This window comes from Sphaerodactylus townsendi, linkage group LG14, assembly GCF_021028975.2.
Source record: "Sphaerodactylus townsendi isolate TG3544 linkage group LG14, MPM_Stown_v2.3, whole genome shotgun sequence".
NCBI lineage: Eukaryota > Metazoa > Chordata > Lepidosauria > Squamata > Sphaerodactylidae > Sphaerodactylus > Sphaerodactylus townsendi.
Genome location: NC_059438.1, coordinates 32,739,628 through 32,760,757, shown reverse-complemented (window position 1 = coordinate 32,760,757; position 21,130 = coordinate 32,739,628). Strand labels below are relative to the sequence as shown.

Genomic DNA, 21,130 nt, shown 5'->3' with positions numbered 1-21,130 from the left:
CAACTGAATGGAAATCCCAACAAGGGGATTTCAAGGCAAGTGAGAAGCACAGGTGGTTTGCCATCATCTTGCAAAGGCTACCAGCAGTTATATGTAGCTTCCCATGACTGTGAACCAGATCACAAAGCCATATACGAGAGAGAAAGGGAGGAGGAGGAGGAGGAGGAGGAGAGGAGGAGGAGGAGGAATAGCCACTTTATTCTGAACTGGGGTGAATTTTAAAGGACCTTGGAATCAGCGTGTTCACAGACTGAGGACACAATGCAATCTGAGTTCTCTGAAGGGGAGGAGAAATTGTTTTTCCAAACAATTAGCATCAGAGTTTGTGATAAGAGGGGCAAAATGTGTTGCTTGCACATGGATTGAGCCAGTAAGTGGTGTCACTATATAAGAAGAGTCACTGTACCAACAGATATTTTGGAGCCGACCCAAGCAATGTTATGAATAACCTTAAACTAGCACCACTTTTCCTACCCGGGATTAGCAGCCTCAAACCTATGCATCTCCCAGGTACTGGAACCAGGGTGTGAGTACTGGAAGACTCCCTTGTTTATATTCCAAGGTCCTTCCACAAGTACAATATCCCCCTTCTCGATTATCAATATAAATGAAGCACAACAAGACTGTTACACAAATAACTTTATTACTCAGTCTTTATAGCGCTAACTTTATAACCCAGTCTGAAATCAATAGCGCTGAACATGTGCCATCTGCAAAATACACGACACAATTTTATTTGTCTGTTCGGAAAATTTCTGTGCTGCCTCTCCAGGGAAACAGTTAGAGGCAGGACCTTGGAATATAAACAGCTGAAGAAGAAGAAGAAGAAGAAGAAGAAGAAGAAGAAGAAGAAGAAGAAGAAGAAGAAGAAGAAGAAGAAGAAGAAGAAGAAGAAGAAGAAGAAGAAGAAGAAGAAGAAGAAGAAGAAGAAGAAGAAGAAGAAGAAGAAGAAGAAGAAGAAGAAGAAGAAGAAGAAGAAGAAGAAGAAGAAGAAGAAGAAGAAGAAGAAGAAGAAGAAGAAGAAGAAGAGTTGGATTTATATCCCCCCCCTTTCTCTCCTGTATGGAGATTCAAAGGGGCTTACAAACTCCTTTCCCTTTCCCCCTCAGAACAAACACCCTGTGAGGTAGGTGGGGCTGAGAGAGCTCCAAAGAACTGTGACTAGCCCAAGGTCACCCAGCTGGTGTGTGTTGGAGTGCACAGGCTAATCTGAATTCCCCAGATAAGCCTCCACAGCTCAAGCGGCAGAGCGGGGAACCCAGTTCCTCCAGATTAGGGTACAGCTGCTCTTAACCACTATGCCACTGCTGCTCCTTACAAAACAATAAGCATGAAGGGGGAAAGGGGTACAAAGTATTGACTAAAAGAGAGAAACAAAATGCTGTACTGTGTCTAATGGGCACAAAAAATCTCAAATGGCTACTGTGTATTACATTTACAATAAATCACACAAAATCATTATACAAATTATTTTCGTATTACAGATATTTCAGATCAATTACTCCAATTACATAGACAGTCATTTCTATAACATAAAGTCCAAATAATACGGACCCAATCACACGGAACAATAACGGGGAGATCATTTGAAGAGCCGTCTGGCTGGATCTGTATCATTTGGACTTAGTTTTATATATACTACCATCTATATAATTTGAATAATTGATGTGAAATATTTGTAATATGAAAATAATTTGCATAATGATTCTGTATGATTTATTGTAACTGTAATACACATTAGTTGTTTGAGACTTTTTTTGGTGCTCTTTTTGTGCCTATTAGTACAGATTTTTGCTCTTCTCTTTTCGTTTACAAGACAAAACGTAATAAAACCATAAAACATCCTAACAGTTCTTAAAAAGACCATGTCCAGCACAACAGCATCTCAAACAGACCCAAAACATGAAACAACTTAAAATGCGTCGGGCATACGCTGAAGCTAAATTCTAAAATGTTCTAGATTTGTGGTTCTCAGACTGTGGGTTGGAACCCAGAAGCGTTTGTCACTTTCTCTTGAAAAGAGCAGTCAGCTCAGAACTGGTGAGAACTGTTTACACTTGACTGCATTATAACCATCATGTCTGTTTGGCAAGCGCGGCACAATGAAGATGAATGACGCCACAGGGCAGAAAGAAAGAATCAGACATGTATTTCTTGAGAGCAGAAACTGCCACGAAGAAATATCCTTTTCATATTCGAAATGAGAAACTCGGGTTGAAGAAAACCTATTGATGAGCATATGCCGGAGGGCAGAACACCTTGGCGTGAGTTTTTAAACGGTTGTTTGCAGAAATAATTTGAAAACAGATGCAGCAGGACTGATTGTAGAGGGAAATCGTGCGAGGAACAGGTATTAAATCTCCATCATAAACACCAGTTCTCTCCTGCAAATGCCCCCTCCTCAGCTCAGCTGGGCTTACTTCCAGCCTTAGAGACCAGCTGGGTGAGAAAAAAGAAGAATATTATCTCCTACAGGAGATTGATGGTGGCGAACCTTTTAATGGTCACTCCAGCTAGCGTTGTGGGATTGTATCACAATTCCCATCAGCCCCTGCCAGCATGGCCAATTGGTCATGCTGGCAGGGTCTGACTGGAGAATGATCCTGAGTGTAGTCCCAGATAACCACATCTGGTAAAGGTTCTAACCCACTGCACTCCATAAGAAAGTACCAAGGAAGATATTTGTAGGGAGAAAGGCTGGCAGAAGTATTCAGCATGCCTGCTAATGCTCTCTTGCAACTGCTTAAGAAAAAGAAACCCTGTATTGTCCTTGAAATGAGTAATTTTACCATTAACTGAGTTTGCAGAATTTATTTTTTACCACACTTCCATTTACTTTTCACAGGGTAACTCGAAGCACCTGGCTCCGTACCATTCCCCAAATCTCCCCAGCATCAAGCCCTGCAAGGTTTTTGCCCTAATTTCTCCAAAAAATAAATTAATAAAACTGAAGCAAACAATTGTAGGATGGTCCTTTTCATTTTTACCCTAACATAAGTCTCTTTGCAATTTCCATCCCAGAGTACTGCCATTAAGGGATTAGGATTCCACAGCCGATCTTCATGCTGCTTTTAGATTCTCAATGAAAAAAAACAAAACCCCAAATATACCCAAGCTGCTGTACTGATTATGATCCCTTCCTGCATGGAAGTGAAGGCATTACAGATAAACAGAAGGTTATATATCTTTTAAACAGCCACAACTACGAGCTGTTGGAAGCGGTGGCTAAATTTTTAAATGGTGTTATTTTAACTCGTCAGAAATTGTAAAGTTGTAAAGGCTGTTATTATCTTGCTAAGCTAATCTTAAACAATCTATATGCCATTAAAGGTATTCGAAATCGAATCGATTATGATCCGTGAAAAACAAACACTTATATGAAAAGTGAATATTTAATACAAGGCATGCCATTATGTGGTGACATACATCAACATTAGACTCCAAAAGTCCATGCAGCTCAGAGAATCCGAAAGAAGACAAAAAGTCTCTGGAAAAAATTCAAACGGAGACAGTCATCCTTACAGGTGGTGTTAGTGCCAAATCCAGAGAGTCCACAGAGAAATGAGCTCCCCAGTCAACAATCGTTTTCATAGATAGCGAACTACTTCTTCAGCAAATACACATTTCAACTTGCCACAATGGTTCCAGGAACAATATTATGCAAAGCATGATTCATAGATGTGTCAGAATTACGAGGTTGTAGATGGAAAACTTCCAGCGGAGTGCCCCACAGATGTAGAGCAACCAGTACAGTGGAACCTCGGTTTTCGTTGGTAATCCGTCCGAAAAGAATCGATGAAAACCAAGACCGATGAAAACCGAGGCAAACTTCTCCATAGGAGTCAAGGTAAAGTACTTATGAGAATCCATTCCAGGCACCTCCAAAAAAAACATACACATTAAAACATATGTTTGAATTGGTGACCATAAACATAGTGTTTAATGCTGAAAACAGTAACAAACAATAACACTAGGACCAGCTTCAGAGCCAGTGGACCAGTGAGCTGCCCAAAGAGCTCTGTTTCTGACGCCTCTTTAAGATTTGTCTGAAAGACATTGTCAGTTAAAACAAGTTAAAGCAGAACCGCGGCCTGCAACAAAGCTTTTGTCCAGGTGATTTTTTTTTTCCTCCACAGACCCCTGCACCCTTACCTGCAAATTGGTGATGAAAACTGGTGGGCAACCGTCAGATGAAAACCGAGACAAATTTTTCACTGAAAAAAATCGATGAAAACTGAAACCGATGAAAACCGAAGGCAATGAAAACCGAGGTTCCACTGTAAAGGCGGCAGCATGCAAACCAGGAACTGCAGACAGACACGAAGTCACCTTCCAAAGAAGAGGTTCCTTTATTGCATTACTGAGCAGCAAAGTGCTTCGCCAGGCAGCAGGTGTTCGAAGAAGCACCCCTCTGCCCACTCTTTGCCAAATTATATACAACTCTACAGCAATCTGGAGCAAGCTCCTTTTCTGCCTCTGAGTGCACACGGCACTGTCCAAGGTCAGACATAACTGTCATGTAGGCTTTGTCAATCTAAGCTGACACTTGGGCAGCCCCTGACAAGAGGTGCCCCAAAAAACAGGCTAAGCAGCACACATGTGACTGGGGAACTCGTTCTGCTGTGAACTCTCTGGATTTGGCACTAATAGTGGATGTAAGACTGACGGTCTTCATTTGGATTTTTCCAGAGACTTTTTGTCTTCATTTGGATCCTCTCAGCTACATGCAAGGAGCCACGTGGCGTAGTGGTTAAGTGCTTGCACTGCCACTCACACAGTCAGGAGTTCAAGCCCCCTGGGGGCAGGGCTATCCTGGCAGCTGGCTCATAGTGATCCAACTCCAGCCATCCATCCATCCATTCCTTGGTCGGTAAATGAGTACCTAGCACATAGCTAGGGGGTAAAGAATAGCCGGGGAAAGCAATGGCAAACTACCCCACAAAAGAGGCTTGCCTATGAAATCACTGCTTGCAGTGGTACCCCAGGGTCGGACACGACTGAAGGGGAAACTTTACCTTCAGCTCCATGCAGATTTTTGGAGACTAATATTGATGTATGTTGCCATGTAACTGTATGTCACGTATTAAACGCTTACGTTCCATATCACTGCTCGTTTTCCAAGGATCATCATCTGTATCACAGCTTGGATATAGTGTTCGGGGTTTTGTTCATTGTGGTTGCACACTATATCCTTCTTTTTCTTTGTTTTGTTTCTCAGCTTTTAGATTCTCAGTCATCAAGGAAGGCACTAATGTTGTCTAAATGCCGAGATAAAATTCAGAGCTTTTCGGAGAGAAACAAACAAACGCAGGCCACAGAGCAAAGTTAAAAGAGGGTAAGTCCACGCAGCATCTGTTGGCCTGGCTACTTTCTGAAATTCTGTGTCCTGTCACGTTGCTCACAGGCTAGAAAAATTAAGCGACACTTTTCATTTAAAAAGATGAGAAACAGACAGATTCTGTTACGAATGAACTACAGAAACGTCAGTGATTTTGCTGGCTTGTTTCAGATAGGGATGCCAGCTCCAGGAAATATTTGAAGAAATATTTGGGAAATATTTGGAGATTTTGGGGGTGGAGTCTATCAGGAAGGTGGGTTTTGAGGAGGGAAGGGAGGTCAATGGGGCATCATACCACAGAGTTCATCTTCCAAAGGGGCCATTCACCTGAAGTTCAGTTGTAATATTAGGAGATCTGGCACCACCTGAAAATTGGACACCCTAATTTCAGAGCAGAAGTTAAGATTTTCTGGTCTGAGATTATCCCAAACTGGAAGAAAATGGTCCGCTAACAGAAAACATGTACAGCTCTTCCTCATGAGTACCAGTTCAATCCATCCTCAGGAGATATGACTTAAGTGGACTTTGAAGGATGCATTTCTCCTCAGGATTTCACGACTGCTCTACAAATTACCTTTATGGTATGTGCACTTGACTTCTCTAAAAACTGAAGATATTTTTGTAGCAATAAAAGCATTCTTACCTTCCAAGTACTCTGTCGTAACCAGGCCTAACGCTACCATGAAGGCAATTTTCTAGAGAAGAAATAATAAAAGAGCTTGGATTAATTCTGTATTCTTTGGTTATTGATGCAAGAATTCCAGCTGTGCCGGAGTTCTTTACAAATTCCTCCAGTTGAATAAAAAATCCATCACAAATGCCTTAATATTGCAACAGCTGGTTTCAGCACTATTTGATGAGAGATGCCATAAACCTCTGAATTCATAAGATGCCCTTTTGTGTCGGTCAAAAAAAGAGAAGCAGAGTTGGCCACCCGAAACAGCAGTATAGGGAGGAAAGGAGTAAACAAATGTGTAAAAGAAGCCTCTGTCTCTCTTCAGAAAATGTGCAGGACTGTAGCTTCAAAAGGGAACCTCAAAAATTCATCAGACCTAAGCTTTGAAGCAATAAATATTTGAAGGAAATGAAACAAAACTGAACTTAATCTGTATTTTAATGCTGGCCTCCTGCAATTTTAGGAAACTTTACTTCAGACGTTAAAAGATGGGGATTGGGATCTACTCCTCAGCTATTTACTAGCAGTTTCCATTAAGCTAAGAGAGCCAGGGTGGAGTAGTAATTAAGAGCAGTGGACTCCAATATCTGGACCACCCGTCTCCTTCACATGAAGCCCACTAGCTGACCTTGCGCCAATCACAGTTCTCTCAGAAGTCTCTCAGCCACACAACACAACAACCTTTATTAGGCATTTAAAATAGGCTCTAGAGCATTACCAGACATTTATAAAGTACAAATCAAGAGTACATTCAAAATGCAGACAGAAAGACTGTATATAGCAGTATACATTACTTAGAAAGTTCTGTCACTTGTAAAAGAAATTTTGCTACTTTTTCCAAGGGCACGACATCTGCATTATTTAACAGAAGCTCCACAACAGAACTGTCAGAGTCTCCTTCAGATTTGTCTACTAGGGCCAGCCTGGGAAAGAAATTCCTAACCCCCACATATCTCGGACAGTCATGTGAGCAAGAGCCTCCACTTGGTTTTTACAGTGTGGACAAACCCGATCCTGGAGAGGGATGGATAAGTAACGACCGTTTGTAATGGCCGATGGGAAAGTATTGGATCTGGCCCTTGTGATAATCCATCTCTGTTGGGGTTCAGGTAATAATTCAAGATATTTGGCTATGTGCCCCTGTTCCGGTATTATTCCGACAGAGAGGGGTGAGCATGATTTATTTGCTTGCCCCAACAAGATATGATATTCCTGTTCTAAAAGTTGGCTTTTTAAGGTTTGGAAAATCTCTCTGGGTGACAGCATACAGAGATCTTCAAGTCTCTCAGCCCATGTGGAAGCATGCAACGGCAAACCACCTCTAAACATCTTTTGCCTGAAAAACCCTATATAGTTGCCTCAAGGAGAAGTCGATTTATGGCTACCAATCTTGATCCTCTTTGATCTGAGATTGCAAATGCCTTAACAGACCAGGTGATTGGGAGCAACAGCCGCAGAAGGCCATTGCTTTCACATCCTGCATGTGAGCTCCCAAAGGCACCTGGTGGGCCACTGCGAGTAGCAGAGAGCTGGACTAGATGGACTCTGGTCTGATCCAGCTGGCTTGTTCTTATGTTCTTATGTTCTTAAGTCAGCTGTGACTTCACGGCATTGCGTTAAGCGTTAACAAGAGTGTTCTCAAAAAGCAAACAGTTGAGAAGTCAGTGTCCTTGGAAACTACAGTTCACATTGCACAGAAAATGCACCAAAAGAAATCTAAAGAAAACAATGTGGACAATTTAGGAGCCCACAGAGACGTAAAAACTACCATTAATGCAGCAGCTGGATCCATGGTTTTCATTAGCAGAGCACAGAGCCCCCGAAGAAGACTCTCTTCTCTTTCCGCTGCTAGTAAGAAATATGGGGGAATTTCAGCACACTTTGCTTATCCCTGTTCCCACTGGTCCCAGTCAATAACATGGAATGGGGGCAAGGAAGCTTGAAGAATAATGATCTCTTGTTGTAAGGTTTTACATACCATTTTGGGGGAGATGTCTTGCTGCTGGTGGTGGTTTTTAAGAAAAATACAAATTAAATGAATAAGGGATGTATGCGGCTACAAACTTCACTTGTGCACATTGTTTAATCTTCAGAAAACAGTTCTATCACAATTGGACTGCTTCCCAGCATTTTTATCACAGGCTCTTCCAACCTACAGAATATCTATTTTTGTTATCAAGATGGCAGATAACAGGAAAAAGAAGAGTCTGGTTTTTATACCTCACTTTTCTCTCCTGGGAGGAGTCTCAACGCAGCTTACAAACTCCTCCCGCCCCCCATAGTAGGTCAGTGGGACTGAGAGAGTTCTGAGAGAGTTGTGACTGGCCCAAGGTCATCAAGCTGGCTTCATGTGGCGGAGTAGGCAATCAAACTCAGTTCTCCAGATTAGAGTCCACCACCCTCAACCGCTACACCATATTTCTAATTTGCCTCTTTTAAAAACACATACACGCATTCAGATACACAGGCAACGCTGACTTTGTGTGTTTTCCTGCCCTTTCCTGCTAGACGCCAATAAATGTTTGAAGAAATCTTCAGTACATCTCTTTTTTTACATAGTTCAACAAGAATGGGGTCCTTTTGCGAAATCATTTCATGTCATAATTACATGTTCCAGCTGTTATTACGTGCATTTACACTAATTACCCAGTTAGTTCTAATTACCCTAATTGTATAAATGCATGTTAATCAACTAAAGCTTACTCAAAGAACAAAACCAATTAGCCCAAACCTCAGTACTCGACAGAAAGGCTCGGCAAGAGGCGGGTTTCTGTAGCACGGAATGAGAGCTGCCAGCCCTGGGCTCACACCCAAAATCTCTACAGCAAGAGGTTCACTGATCATCCCTTGCCCCTGGTCAAGACACCAATCCTATTCTAATAAATAGAAAGCCAGGCAATTTTCCATTAGTACCCGACTCTTCATGTGCAAATCAGCAGTGTGGGTGTTTACTTTTATATACACTATAATAGCAAAAATTAAGAACATAAGAACGAGCCTGCTGGATCAGACCAGAGTCCATCTAGTCCAGCACTCTGCTACTCACAGTGGCCCACCAGATGCCTTTGGGAGCTCACATGCAGGAGGTGAAAGCAATGGCCTTCTGCTGCTGCTGCTGCTGCTCCCGAGCACCTGGTCTGCTAAGGCATTTGCAATCTCAAATCAAGGAGAATCAAGATTGGTAGTCATAGATCGACTTCTCCTCCATACATCTGTCCAAGCCCCTTTTAAAGCAATCCAGGTTAGCGGCCATCACCACCTCCTGTGGCAGCATATTCCAAACACCAACCACATTTTACGTGAAGAAGTGTTTCCTTTTATTAGTCCTAATTCTTCCCCCCAACATTTTCAATGTATGCCCCTTGGTTTTAGTATTGTGAGAAAGAGAGAAAAATTTCTCTCTGTCAACATTTTCTACCCTACTTGCCAGGGCTATTGTAATGATTACTGGGATAATATAACATTTTTTTTAAAAAAATGTTAGGGTTACCCAACTCCAGGTGGGCAGTAAACCAAACCACTCTGAACCAAGTTAACACACTTGCAAACACATACAAGACTTTTCTGAATATCTTGTAACAGAAGTACGTAATCCTCCTCAACATATACAAACTAAAATGGTCTTCAGTATATCCAAACTAAGAGTCAAGGTTCTCTGATGTACATCAGATGTATAAGTACATCAGCATAAAGATTCTCTGATGCATATCAAAGAATCTTTACTCTGTTTAGTTTGGATATATTGAAGAAGATTACATATTTATATTACAAGTTATTCAAAGAAGGCTTGTATGTGTTTGCAAGTATTTATTTTATTTATTTATTTTGAGTTTTTTATACCGCCCTACCCCCGAAGGGCTCTGGGCGGTGAACAACAGTTTAAAACATACAATCAAGTCGATTTAAAATAGATACAGCGTTTAAACATATAAAACATATAAAACAGCGTCAGCAACAAAATCCAATTTTAAAAACCTCCACAAAGGAGGGGGGAGGGGTCCCATAGATGGTGGAGGGACCCTAGAACAAGAACTAGAGTAGAAGCGGGGAGGGAGGGGGGCACAGCAGGGTATGTTAGCGTACAGCATGCACAGTGGTTCAGTTTACTAACTATAGTGCGCCCACCCCATATCTTTGGCTATGTCCAGGTGGGGGCTGGAGATCTCCAGATGAGGAAAAACAATTCCCCTGGTATAAATAGCGGTTTCAGAGTGTGGATTCTATGGCATTATACCCTGCTGAGGTATCTCCCCTCTCCAAACTCTGCTCTCCCCAGGGTCCACCTCCCCCCCACAAAAAAAACCTCCAAGTATTTCCTAAGTGGGATTGGCCACCCTAATGTTGGTGATAAGGAAGAGCAGGGAGGATGAAGAGGAGGAAAACATTATTCATGATCCAGAGTATATAGGCAGTGAAAAAGCTATCCAAGATGATAAACTATGAAGAGTGTATTGCAGTCATGACTACCCTCGGCAGCAAATATCAATTCCATATTCAGAAAGACTTTGTATCTGTGGATGTGGAACTCCAGATTTACTGACTCGTATTCTACTGGCGTGCCAGCTTCATAGTGATCTGAGGAGAAATTACTAAGAACTGTAGCCCAGCCCATTGCAGTATAAATAAACACAAGTTTCTTCAACTGCTTCCAATCAATGACTGTCTAGTTTTGGTAGCTCAAAGTGGACTGACAAATCCATCCCTCATAGGGAATTTTTCTAATGTTTTTTACCTATTTTTATATTATAACTGATGAATTGGTCTAAGTAGCACTTATATTACAGCAAAGGTTTCTGTCTGTCTATAGAGAGTGTATTACAGTCAAGGCAGTAGTTACTTTCCAGTGGAAACAACTCAAGGTGAGTTGCTCATTTTGGATAACCAAATGCACGATCTTCAGTTTGATAAACGTGCCTTGCATTTTCTGCTGACAAAGACGCAGAATGAATGCAAGCCTATTCTGCCCGGGCACCATCCAAGAAACTATAATAAATCTTATTCAACTTGAGTAATGATGTGTGTGAGATTCTGTCACCTCCCACTTTAAAATATTCTTTAGTATCCTATAATAGTAGATCTCACTTTAATAGGTGCATTTACATTTTTAAAAAAAACACAAGCATTTCTAAGAAGATTCATAGGCGTATTGCTTAAGAGTAATTCTTAAAGTTTATTGCTTTAGGAACTGTGTCATGGCACAGGTTTATTAGCTGTATAAATTTTGGACTACTTCTGCAGTGAATTTCTTTGCACTAAAATTCAGGTTGAAATAATTTCTTGAACAGAAATGAAAGCAGTGTGAACAACCCAACCAGGGCAGTCAAATCTCAAAGCCAAATATGGGCCGTGCACAACTTTGTGGCATCAGTCAAAAGATCATTATACCAATTACCTTCATTTGTAAAGCCTATACCAAATAAAACAATTTTACTGTAAGCATGAAAAAATGCAGCTTATCTAACTGATTGAGGCTGTTCTTGAGTAATTTTTAATGGTGAACTTGATATCTTCTCTATGGCTCATTCCGCACATGCAGAATAATGCACTTTCAAACTGCTTTCAGTGCTCTTTGAAGCTGTGCGGATTAGCAAAATCCACTTGCAAACAGTTGTGAAATTGGTTTGAAAATACATTATTTTGCGTGTGCGGAAGGGGCCTTAGTTAGCAAATGTGAGCTTATCACTACTAGAGCCAGTCCCCAAGGAACAGTGGGAAAAAGTGAGGGAAAGTCATCCTTGCTCTTCCAGTCTCTTTCTTCTCACAGAGATTAGCTGACTGGCTTATTTATGCACTTTGTAGCCAACCTTCAGGTGTAGCACCAGAGCAGTAAAGAGGGGGAACTGTGCCTGGGACACGCCTGCGCCCTGCACCCCCGCCACGCCCCCGCCACGCCCCCATGCCCCTGCACCAGTGCACGCCTGGTGCATCAAGCACCCCCCTTCCCCCTTGGCGCTATGCCACTGTGTAGCACACCTTGAGATGGCAGGAAAGGTAAGTCGAAATGGGCATCAATATTTCTATTAGCACGCTGGTGCCACCAGTAATGCTTAACTGTGATCAAGGTAGGAGAAAGGGCAGGTTCTTGAGTGGGGGAGAAAGTCAAGGTAAGATGACCAACTCCGGCTTAGGGGTGGAGCCTGGGGAGGGCAGGAACCTCAGTGGGTAGAATGCCACAGAGCCCACCCTCCGACGCATCCATGTTCTCCAGAGGAACTGCCCTCTGAAGTCTTGAAATCAGCTGTTGTTCCAGGGGCTCCTCAGGGCCCACTTGGAGGTGAACATCCCTAGAAAGATGCATGCTCCTATGGCCTACTCCCAGGCGAATGCTCTAGAATTCGCCTGGCCAATTGGCCATGTTGGCAGGGGCTGATGGGAATTGTAGTCCATGAACATCTGGAGTGCCATTGGTTCACCACCACTGCTCTATGCAGCCTAAGCTCCCTGATTTTACAGGAGTAACTCTGCATAGGATCACAGTGCCACAACAAAGAGGAAACAAAAACAAATCTAGCATTATTTCTGAGAATGTGTGAATGAGCAACTCCCGGTTGAATTCTGAATCATTTTCAAGGTGTGGGTTTTGACCTTCAAGGCCTTATGCGGCTTGGGACCCTCGTACCTTCGAGACCGCATTACCCCTTATGTCCCTACTCGGCCTCTGCGTTCGGCAGAGGCCAATTTGCTGGTGGTCCCCGGCCCCTCAGTGATGCGGCTGGCCTCCACACGGGCCAGGGCCTTTACGACTCTGGCCCCGGCCTGGTGGAACACTCTTCCTCCAGCTGTCTGGGTCCTGCGGGATCTTGGAGAATTCCGCAGGGCCTGTTAGACGGAGTTGTTCCGCCGGGCCTTTGGAGGGTCCAGATGCTGAGTGGTGCCCCCTCCGCTCTACTCTGTTTTTACATCAGGGTACCATATCATTGGATCCCGCCGTCCTCCCTCTTTTTTCTGTTCTGAGGGGAAGGTCTGATTTTAGGTTTATTGGGCGCCTTTTATTGTATGACCGTTGTTTTAAATGGGATTGTATTACTTATTTTAGAAATTTAAATTGTTGGAGCCATGTAAACTGTTCTTATTATTTGCTCCTCGTTAAATAGTGTGCTGGATTTTATGTTGTAAATCGCCCAGAGCCCCTCGGGGATGGGGCGGTATAAAAAACAAACAAACAAACAAACAAATAAATAAATATGACCATGTTCTCTCAACCCACAAGAAGACAAAAGTACCAGTAGCTGAGCCTCTCCCTGAAGGAACCGTTTCTGTTCCTCTATGTCTACAATCAAGTAGGCATGCTTTGGGGAGAAAAGAAAGGGTATTTTGTCAACCTCTGGATTCTCCTCCTTTTTCTTTTTGGTAGCAGGGAGTCCCTGAGCTGGCTCTTCAGAAGGCTTCTTTGTCTCCACTTTAATTTCTGTCTGGGCTTGAACTTGAGGTTGAATGATGATGACCTGCAGAACAAAGCGCAGAAGGAAGGAAAGAAAAGAAGTGTTCAGAAAGCGGTGGAAATCTCTCTTGGATGCAGGAGCTCCAATCAGATCTTTAAATCAAGGACAACAAAGCAGAAATAGAATCACCTAGTGGATATTTTATGATCTGGGTGCCCTCCTGTCAGACACCTCACAGAGACCGTAACCTGAAGCAGGAATGCCACAAGTTTCTCAGACAACTTGTTCAGCAGACAAAGGGTGGCCAGATCCAAACTTTGGCAGTTGACTTCTACTATCACTGCAGACTTCCAAATTGGGTCCCCAAACTGTTATGGGGCATGGGATTGCAAATGCCTTAGCAGACCAGGTGCTCGGGAGCAGCAGCAGCAGCAGCAGCAGAAGGCCATTGCTTTCACATCCTGCATGTGAGCTCCCAAAGGCACCTGGTGGACCACTGCGAGGAGCAGAGTGCTGGACTAGATGGACTCTGGTCTGACCCAGCAGGCTCTTTCTTATGTTGTTAAGTATTTATTTACTTCTGTTATTTATAGTCCACCTTCCTCTCTGGACTCAAGTTGGATTACACAGGATAAATCAGCACGGGTGGACATCTGATAGACAATGCAATAGAATTTGACAGAGAAATCTGGAAGCCAACCAAACATGAAGCACAACATAAAAATTACCATGACACGCTCAATGGAAGCAGAAAAATACACAGTAGGAACCTACCTCCAACATCCAATAATATGAACTATACAACAGTGCTATAGTCTACAATCCCTAACCTGTTACACCAAGCTTCTTTCTGAACCACACTGTTGCAATACAACCCTATTTCCTGTGCAAAAAGCCCTCTTGAATAAGTCATTTTTGCCTGACTCGTGGAAAGCCTGCTCTATCTGACTCTCAATGATAACCACGCTGCGGCATTCTTTACTTAGTGGGGGCTCCAAATTGACTTGGAGGGGAGATCTATATAGAGTCCATTACAGTAGTCTGTCATCAGTGTTAGTATGACGTGGGCCCAGCTGGCCATATCATCCGTATCAAAATTGGGGGCCATCTCCTGACTTCGATTGAGTTGCAAGATTTGGAGGGGGAGGGGGGGAGAGCTGCTACTGCTCTCTTCATCTCTTTGCCCAGGAAGAGCAGATTACAAGCAGAGCAATAACTGGTTCCGTCCTTTTTCTGTAGAGATGGTTTGTAAACCTGTTTCATGTATTGAGCCAGTCATGATTTGAGAGCAGAGACATAGCTCCAGGGGCGTGTGTGTGTGTGTGTGATGCACCGAGGGCGCCCCCCTCGTGGGGGCATGGCGAGGGCATGGTGGGGTGTTCTGGGGTAGGATGGGGCGGGGCAGGGTGGGACGGGGGCGGAGGACACACCAGTGCACCGGGTTCTTTTCCCCCTTGCTTTGCCTCAGTTTGAGAGAGATCCAAGTCAGACAATGAAGCTACAATATCCTGGGTCAGCCCTGACAATGTAGCCTAGATCAGTCTAGGGCTCATTCCGCACATGCAGAATAATGCACTTTCAAACTGAAATCAGCTGTTGGACTCTGGACTATCTTCTCTATGGCACATTCCGCACATGCAGAATAATGCACTTTCAAACTGCTTTCAGTGCTCTTTAAAGCTGTGCGGAATAGCAAGATCCACTTGAAAACAGTTGTGAAAGTGGTTTGAAAACGCATTATTTTGCGTGTGCGGAAGGGGCCAAAGTGTCTCCAATTCAAAATGCCCACTGGAGAACAAGGCAGTTGGTAAACAAGCAGAATGTCTAATTGACCCTTACTTCCTGATGCAAGGAGCACACAGTCAATGCCAGCGCTAGTTTCCACTGGAAATCTGTGAAAGTTGAAAGGCTCACAGAGGATAATGGCTATACTTCCTCTCCAGCCAACTTTATGCGGGTGATGCATGATCAGGGATGTTAGCTGGGCCAGACATACATCGGTTTCTTCCAACCATGTTATGCAAGCCAAGCCAATATTAATTTCAATTAACCGGCCAGTGCTTTGGTTGCCAGCTTCTAATTTGCCTGTGATATTGCTATCAAGATATTTTATTTATTTATTTATTTATTTATTTCGATTTATTATACCGCCCCATCCCCGTAGGGCACTGGTGTGTCCTCCGCCCCCGTCCCACCCTGCCCCGCCCCATCCTACCCCAGAACACCCCACCATGCCCTCGCCATGCCCCCACGAGGGGGGCGCCCTCGGTGCATCACACACACACACACACACGCCCCTGGAGCTATGTCTCTGCTCTCAAATCATGACTGGCTCAATACATGAAACAGGTTTACAAACAGGTTTGCATAATGGGAGACTCCCAGAATTCCCTTTAGCACACATATAAACATCTGACAGGCAGAAAATGTACAATGTCTATTATATTTTCAATTAGCTTCAGAATTAAAGAAAACATTCACACAGCAAGAGGTGTAAAAAGGGAGCTGACAGAATTCGAAAAGGTGATAGTGCAGCAAACAGAACACTTGCTAGGATGAAATTAGAAGCTATTACTTCAATTTGACACAAAAACAAAACAAGTTACAACTTGTAGGGCGAGGTGGAAACAATATTTTGAGGAAGAGCTATCCTTCCAACAATAGGTCATTGACTGTGAATAAATATTGTTATTTTGACAAAAAATATTGGAAAGAAAGACATCCTGAAATCCAGAAAAATCTCAAAAATTAAATTTGGTATGTATTATATCATATTAGCTAAATTTACTGTATAATATTGTTTAGCATTATTACTGTGTTTGTCAAAGTATGCAAAATATTCTTTTCCCTTTTTTTTTACGGAAAGAAACAACTATTTTCTTTTCAGTCTTATATCTTTCTTTTCCTTGTATTGAACAAAAACAAATTTTAAAACCTGATATTTTCTAGGTGTTTCCTTAAGAGACCTTAAAAAGGCAAAGGTAAAGTTTCCCCTTTCAGTTGTGTCCGACCCTGGGGTACCACTGCAAGCAGTGATTTCATAGGCAAGCCATTTTTGTGGGGTAGTTTGCCATTGCTTTCCCCGGCTATTCTTTACCCCCTAGCTTTGTGCTAGGTACTCATTTACTGACCAAGGAATGGATGGATGGATGGATGGCTGAGTTGACCATGAGCCAGATGCCAGGATGACCCCCAGGGGGCTCGAACTCCTGACCGTGTGAGTGGCAGTGCAAGCACTTAACCACTACGCCACGCGGCTCCTCTTAAGAGGCCTTATACTTTCCTAAATGTTACAGGAAAGATGAAAAACAAACAGCCTAATGCCACAGACCTTTACAGTCATGGACATATTACCTGCTCTGTCAATAAAGTCATTAAATCTGAGATACCGATCATCATTCAACATCATAGTAGGCCTACCTTGCTGTCGGCACTGATGAGAAGGGGCTGCACTTTGATGCTGTCTTTCACCACAGAGATGGCTGCACTGGTGGTGCTGATGGGATTGACACTGTTGGGGGATGTTGAGATGATGGCATAGGCCACCCCGGTGCTGCTCAGGGGTGATGAGATGGCTGTTGGCTCGGCATCGCTTTGCAACTGGCTGTTGAATGTCTGTACATGGCTAACAGTATTATTGGCAGTCGGGAGGGCGGGAGTCGGGTTCTTGATGCTGACGACAGTGGCCTTTTGGAATGTAGGAGGTTGTTTCGAAAGTTGGTCTCTGCATGGAGAAATTGGGAGGCTGTCTGGAATCAGGGTCTTTGGCCTAACCTGCAAAAAAGATCAATTGTGAGAGATCAATACAATACAATACAATAAACCTTTATTGGCATAACTATGAGCAGTTATACATTCCAGCGTCAAAGTTCATTTGTGAAAAGGATAACAGACAAACTAAAAATGTCTAAGCTTTTGAACAGCCCTAATGTAGAAATTTCTGAAGCAGTTGCTACATTTTTAATCCATGTTCTACATGATATATAACAATGATCCTGTTTTTGTACTTGGAATGTATGGTACTTCTGGTTTATGCCTAATAAGGGTTTTTGGATTGGATTGGATTGGATAACGTGGATTAGAAATTTAACAGTTAGTTCAGTTATAAAACAAAAAGTTTATAAAACAAAAGGTATAATTCAGTTAAGATTACAATCCAAGTTTAACACATTTCTAGCAGGTCCGGAGTTTCAGCATATTTACTAAAAAGGTGTAACCTTCCCCATGATCTATCTAAGGTGGTATATAATAATTAATAATGCAGAGTAATTGCATTTTGATATAGAAATTGCGATGAATAACAGTGAACTCCTTAAATCCATATTCTGCAATGTAACACAGGTACTGAAAGATGAAAAATATTCCACATTTAGGTATGGTTTTATATTTATTTGAAGATTGTTTTCCATTCGAATTTGAATTCAGTGACTGTTGTTAGAGATATTTATGTCATGTTGCATTTCGAGACAAGAAAATGTACTCTGTAATTTTACATGTCTCTTAAGGACATGACCTGCAACGAGTAGGGGGTATTCTTCCTCGAGTGGGAGGATCGTTACTGTTCAATAATTTTACCATAGATATTTTGGGAGGAACTTTACCCATAATCGGTAATAGTAAGACTTCCCTCAGTAGGTTATATTTAGGGCAATGACATCAATCGGAAAGAGCAGCCACAAATACAGTGGACATGTAGGTGACAGTACAACATAAGAACATAAGAATTTGCCTGCTGGATCAGACCAGAGTCCATCTAGTCCAGCACTCTGCTACTCGCAGTGACCCACCAGGTGCCTTTGGGAGCTCAAGTGCAGGATGTGAAAGCAATGGCCTTCTGCTGCTGCTGCTGCTCCCGAGCACCTGGTCTGCTAAGGCATTTGCAATCTCAGATCAAGGAGGATCAAGATTGGTAGCCATAAATCGACTTCTCCTCCATAAATCTGTCCAAGCCCTTTTTAATGCTATCCAGGTTAGTGGCCATCACCACCTCCTGTGGCAGCATATTCCAAACACCAACTACACGTTGTGTGAAGAAGTGTTTTCTTTTATTAGTCCTAATTCTTCCCCCCAGCATTTTCAACGTATGCCCCCTGGTTCTAGTATTGTGAGAAAGAGAGAAAAAGTTCTCTCTGTCAACATTTTCTACCCCATGCATAATTTTATAGACTTCAATCATATCCCCCTTATGTAAGAGGCAACGTCTGACAACGTTTGAGGGACCCTTCTAGACCTTTCTAGAATTTGCTGCGTTCTAAGTCAGTGAGTGCAGATGACTGGGGAAGGCAATGGCAAACCACCCATAAACCTCATGAAGTGATGTCACCCCTTGGGTCACTAATGACCAGATTCTTGCCCAGGGGATTACCTTTACCTAAGCCAATCTCTATCTCTTTCACCCATGAAAAGACTTGGAAAAAGGGATAGATGTCCCAGTGGAAGAGCTGGATTTGAGTTCAGTAGCACTATAGAGACCAATAAGATTTTTAGGGTATAAACAACAAAGTTTGTTGTTGCTTTCAATGCTTTTTTATGTATTTGGCCCATCTAGTCTTTCACCTTTTGCCTCTCTGCCCATGACTTTTCCTTCCTCGGCCACCTGAAGGCAAAGTTCTTTATCAGTGATGAACAAAGAACTTTCGTGGTTCTGGGGAGGGTCTCAGCTCTTACAGCAATTTTACTGCACCCTTCCCAAAGGCTCAGGTCAAACAGGGTTCTATGTGCTTAATTGTTTTCGCGCCCCTCTCAACTTCACATGGGGTCATGGTGTTTCCATCCATTGCAGACAGCAACCTCTTGAGGACTCCTGGACAAGCATTAGGGCTCCTGATATCTGATGATGCTTACACCCTGAAAATCTTGTTGTGTGTGTATAAGGAGCTGTGTGTGTGTATAAGGAGCTGTGTGTGTATATAAAGTGCCATGAAGTGGCAACTGACAGAGGTGGTTTGTCACTGCCTCCCTTGGCGTAGCAACCTTGGACTCCCTTGGGAGTCTCCCATCCAAGTACTAACCAAGGCCAATTCTACTCAACTTCTGAGATCTGATGAGATCAAAGTAGCCTGGGCCATACAGGTCAAAGTGATAATGGACTCAAGTCTTGCTCTGGCTGGACAGCTTTCAGTTCCCTGTTAAGTGACACCTGATAATATTCTTTCATGTATACCTGAAATAGTTTATGGCCCCCTTACGGAGGGACCAACTGCCTCTTACACAAGGATCCTTGAATTCATGTAAGCTCCTGATTTGCTTAAATATCTGCCCTCTGCGTATCTTCTGCACTGCCCGATGATTAACTGACAATGTGAATGATCACACAAAAGGCCAGTATGCAGAGCTGAATGGACAGCTGTTTGTGAATAGCTCGATAGCTAATTAATGAAGGCAAACACAGCCTTTGTCGGCATGAGGAGGGGAGCGTGGTTCTGCTATCATCCCTCACAGAGCCAGTGGCGTAGCGCCAAGGGGACAGGGAGATGCACGACACACCAGATGCGCACCGGGGCAGGGGTGTGGCGGGGGCGTTCCGGGGCGTGGCGGGCGGGGGCGTGGCAGGGACACAGGGCATACATGTGCCCCGGGCACCGTTCCCCCTCACTCCGGCCCTGCACTAAGCACTGTCATTGCTGACAAAGTGGGTTCCAGACAATCCATGAAATCTTCTGCAAGAATAGGGACTTGTTCATCTCTCAGGTGCCACAAGAGGAGGGTTGATAGATAGGGTTGATGGTTCCAGATTAAGAAACTCCTAGAGATTTGGGGCTGGTGCCTGGGGACCTCAGCCACAGACAAACACCCCCCCCCCCTGCCACGCATCCATTTTCCCCAGGGGGACTGAGCTCTGTAGTTGTAATTCCAGGGGATCTGTCGGCTGGCATCCTTACACAAGAGTCATATTTATTTTTGTTACAACAGGCTAATGTGGCTACTCCTTCAGAATTATATCAGAGTACACAGCACTCCACAGACCCAATACACGATACCAGCATTGGGTGATTCCACACAGCGCTGGGTGATTCCACACAGGACAAATATAGCGGGTTCAGGCCCTTTTAAAAAGCATTATGAGGAAGAATTTCCCACGGAACTTGCCCCCCAAGTGCTTCTAACCCATTATATTTGACTGAACCCAGGTTAAATGAAAGTCACTGAATTAGCAACTTTCCCCCCTTCAACCGAGGTTTGAGATGCTTCCTGCTTGCCTGTGTGAACTACGACAAGTAGGATGCGTTCTATTCCCACCCCCTTCAGTCCACCATTATGGTGGATTCCCTAGGTGCCCCCCATTAGAGTGGATTATCTACTAGGAGGCTACCATGTTGTGGTGGTAAGTGGGGGGGGATTCTCAGGCGGGGGGGGGGGGTTCTCTGCTGCGTGGCTTGCAGGGAAACACAATGTCTGCAGGGAAACACAATGGCCTCTTGCTGCCCAGATCCCAGCAATCCCGGCTGGCCCCTGCGCCCACCATGCAAATGGCGGCACGGACAACACTGATTCATTTAACCCATTTGTGTTGCCTGTGCAGAATCAGCCGCAGAGATAACAGCCACTCCTGATTCCTGAACAATGTAAACAAAGCTGCAGAAAACACAAATTAGGTGATTCCTGCACATACTGTAGGGAGGCAGAGAGGAAGAACCAGCAGTGTGACAAGTGTTCTTGCAACTGGTGAACAGAACGTAATTAGTGTTGATCTTGTTTTTCTGCAAAAGGCAAAAGCCTGATTTCCTAAGTGCG

At 43.5% G+C, this 21,130-nt stretch overlaps 1 protein-coding gene across 3 annotated transcripts in view; it reads right to left on the bottom strand.

The window, feature by feature from the left end:
- PHF21B (PHD finger protein 21B) overlaps positions 1-21,130 on the bottom strand; it is a 167,686-nt gene that overhangs the window by 22,077 nt on the left and 124,479 nt on the right. For all 3 annotated transcript variants that reach the window (XM_048515717.1, XM_048515718.1, XM_048515719.1), the window contains exons 4-6: positions 16,817-17,170; positions 13,337-13,459; positions 5,982-6,033 (exon numbers count right to left, since the gene is read on the bottom strand). In XM_048515717.1, coding sequence (XP_048371674.1) covers positions 5,982-6,033; positions 13,337-13,459; positions 16,817-17,170 — 529 coding nt within the window. The remainder of the gene's footprint in view (positions 1-5,981; positions 6,034-13,336; positions 13,460-16,816; positions 17,171-21,130) is intronic.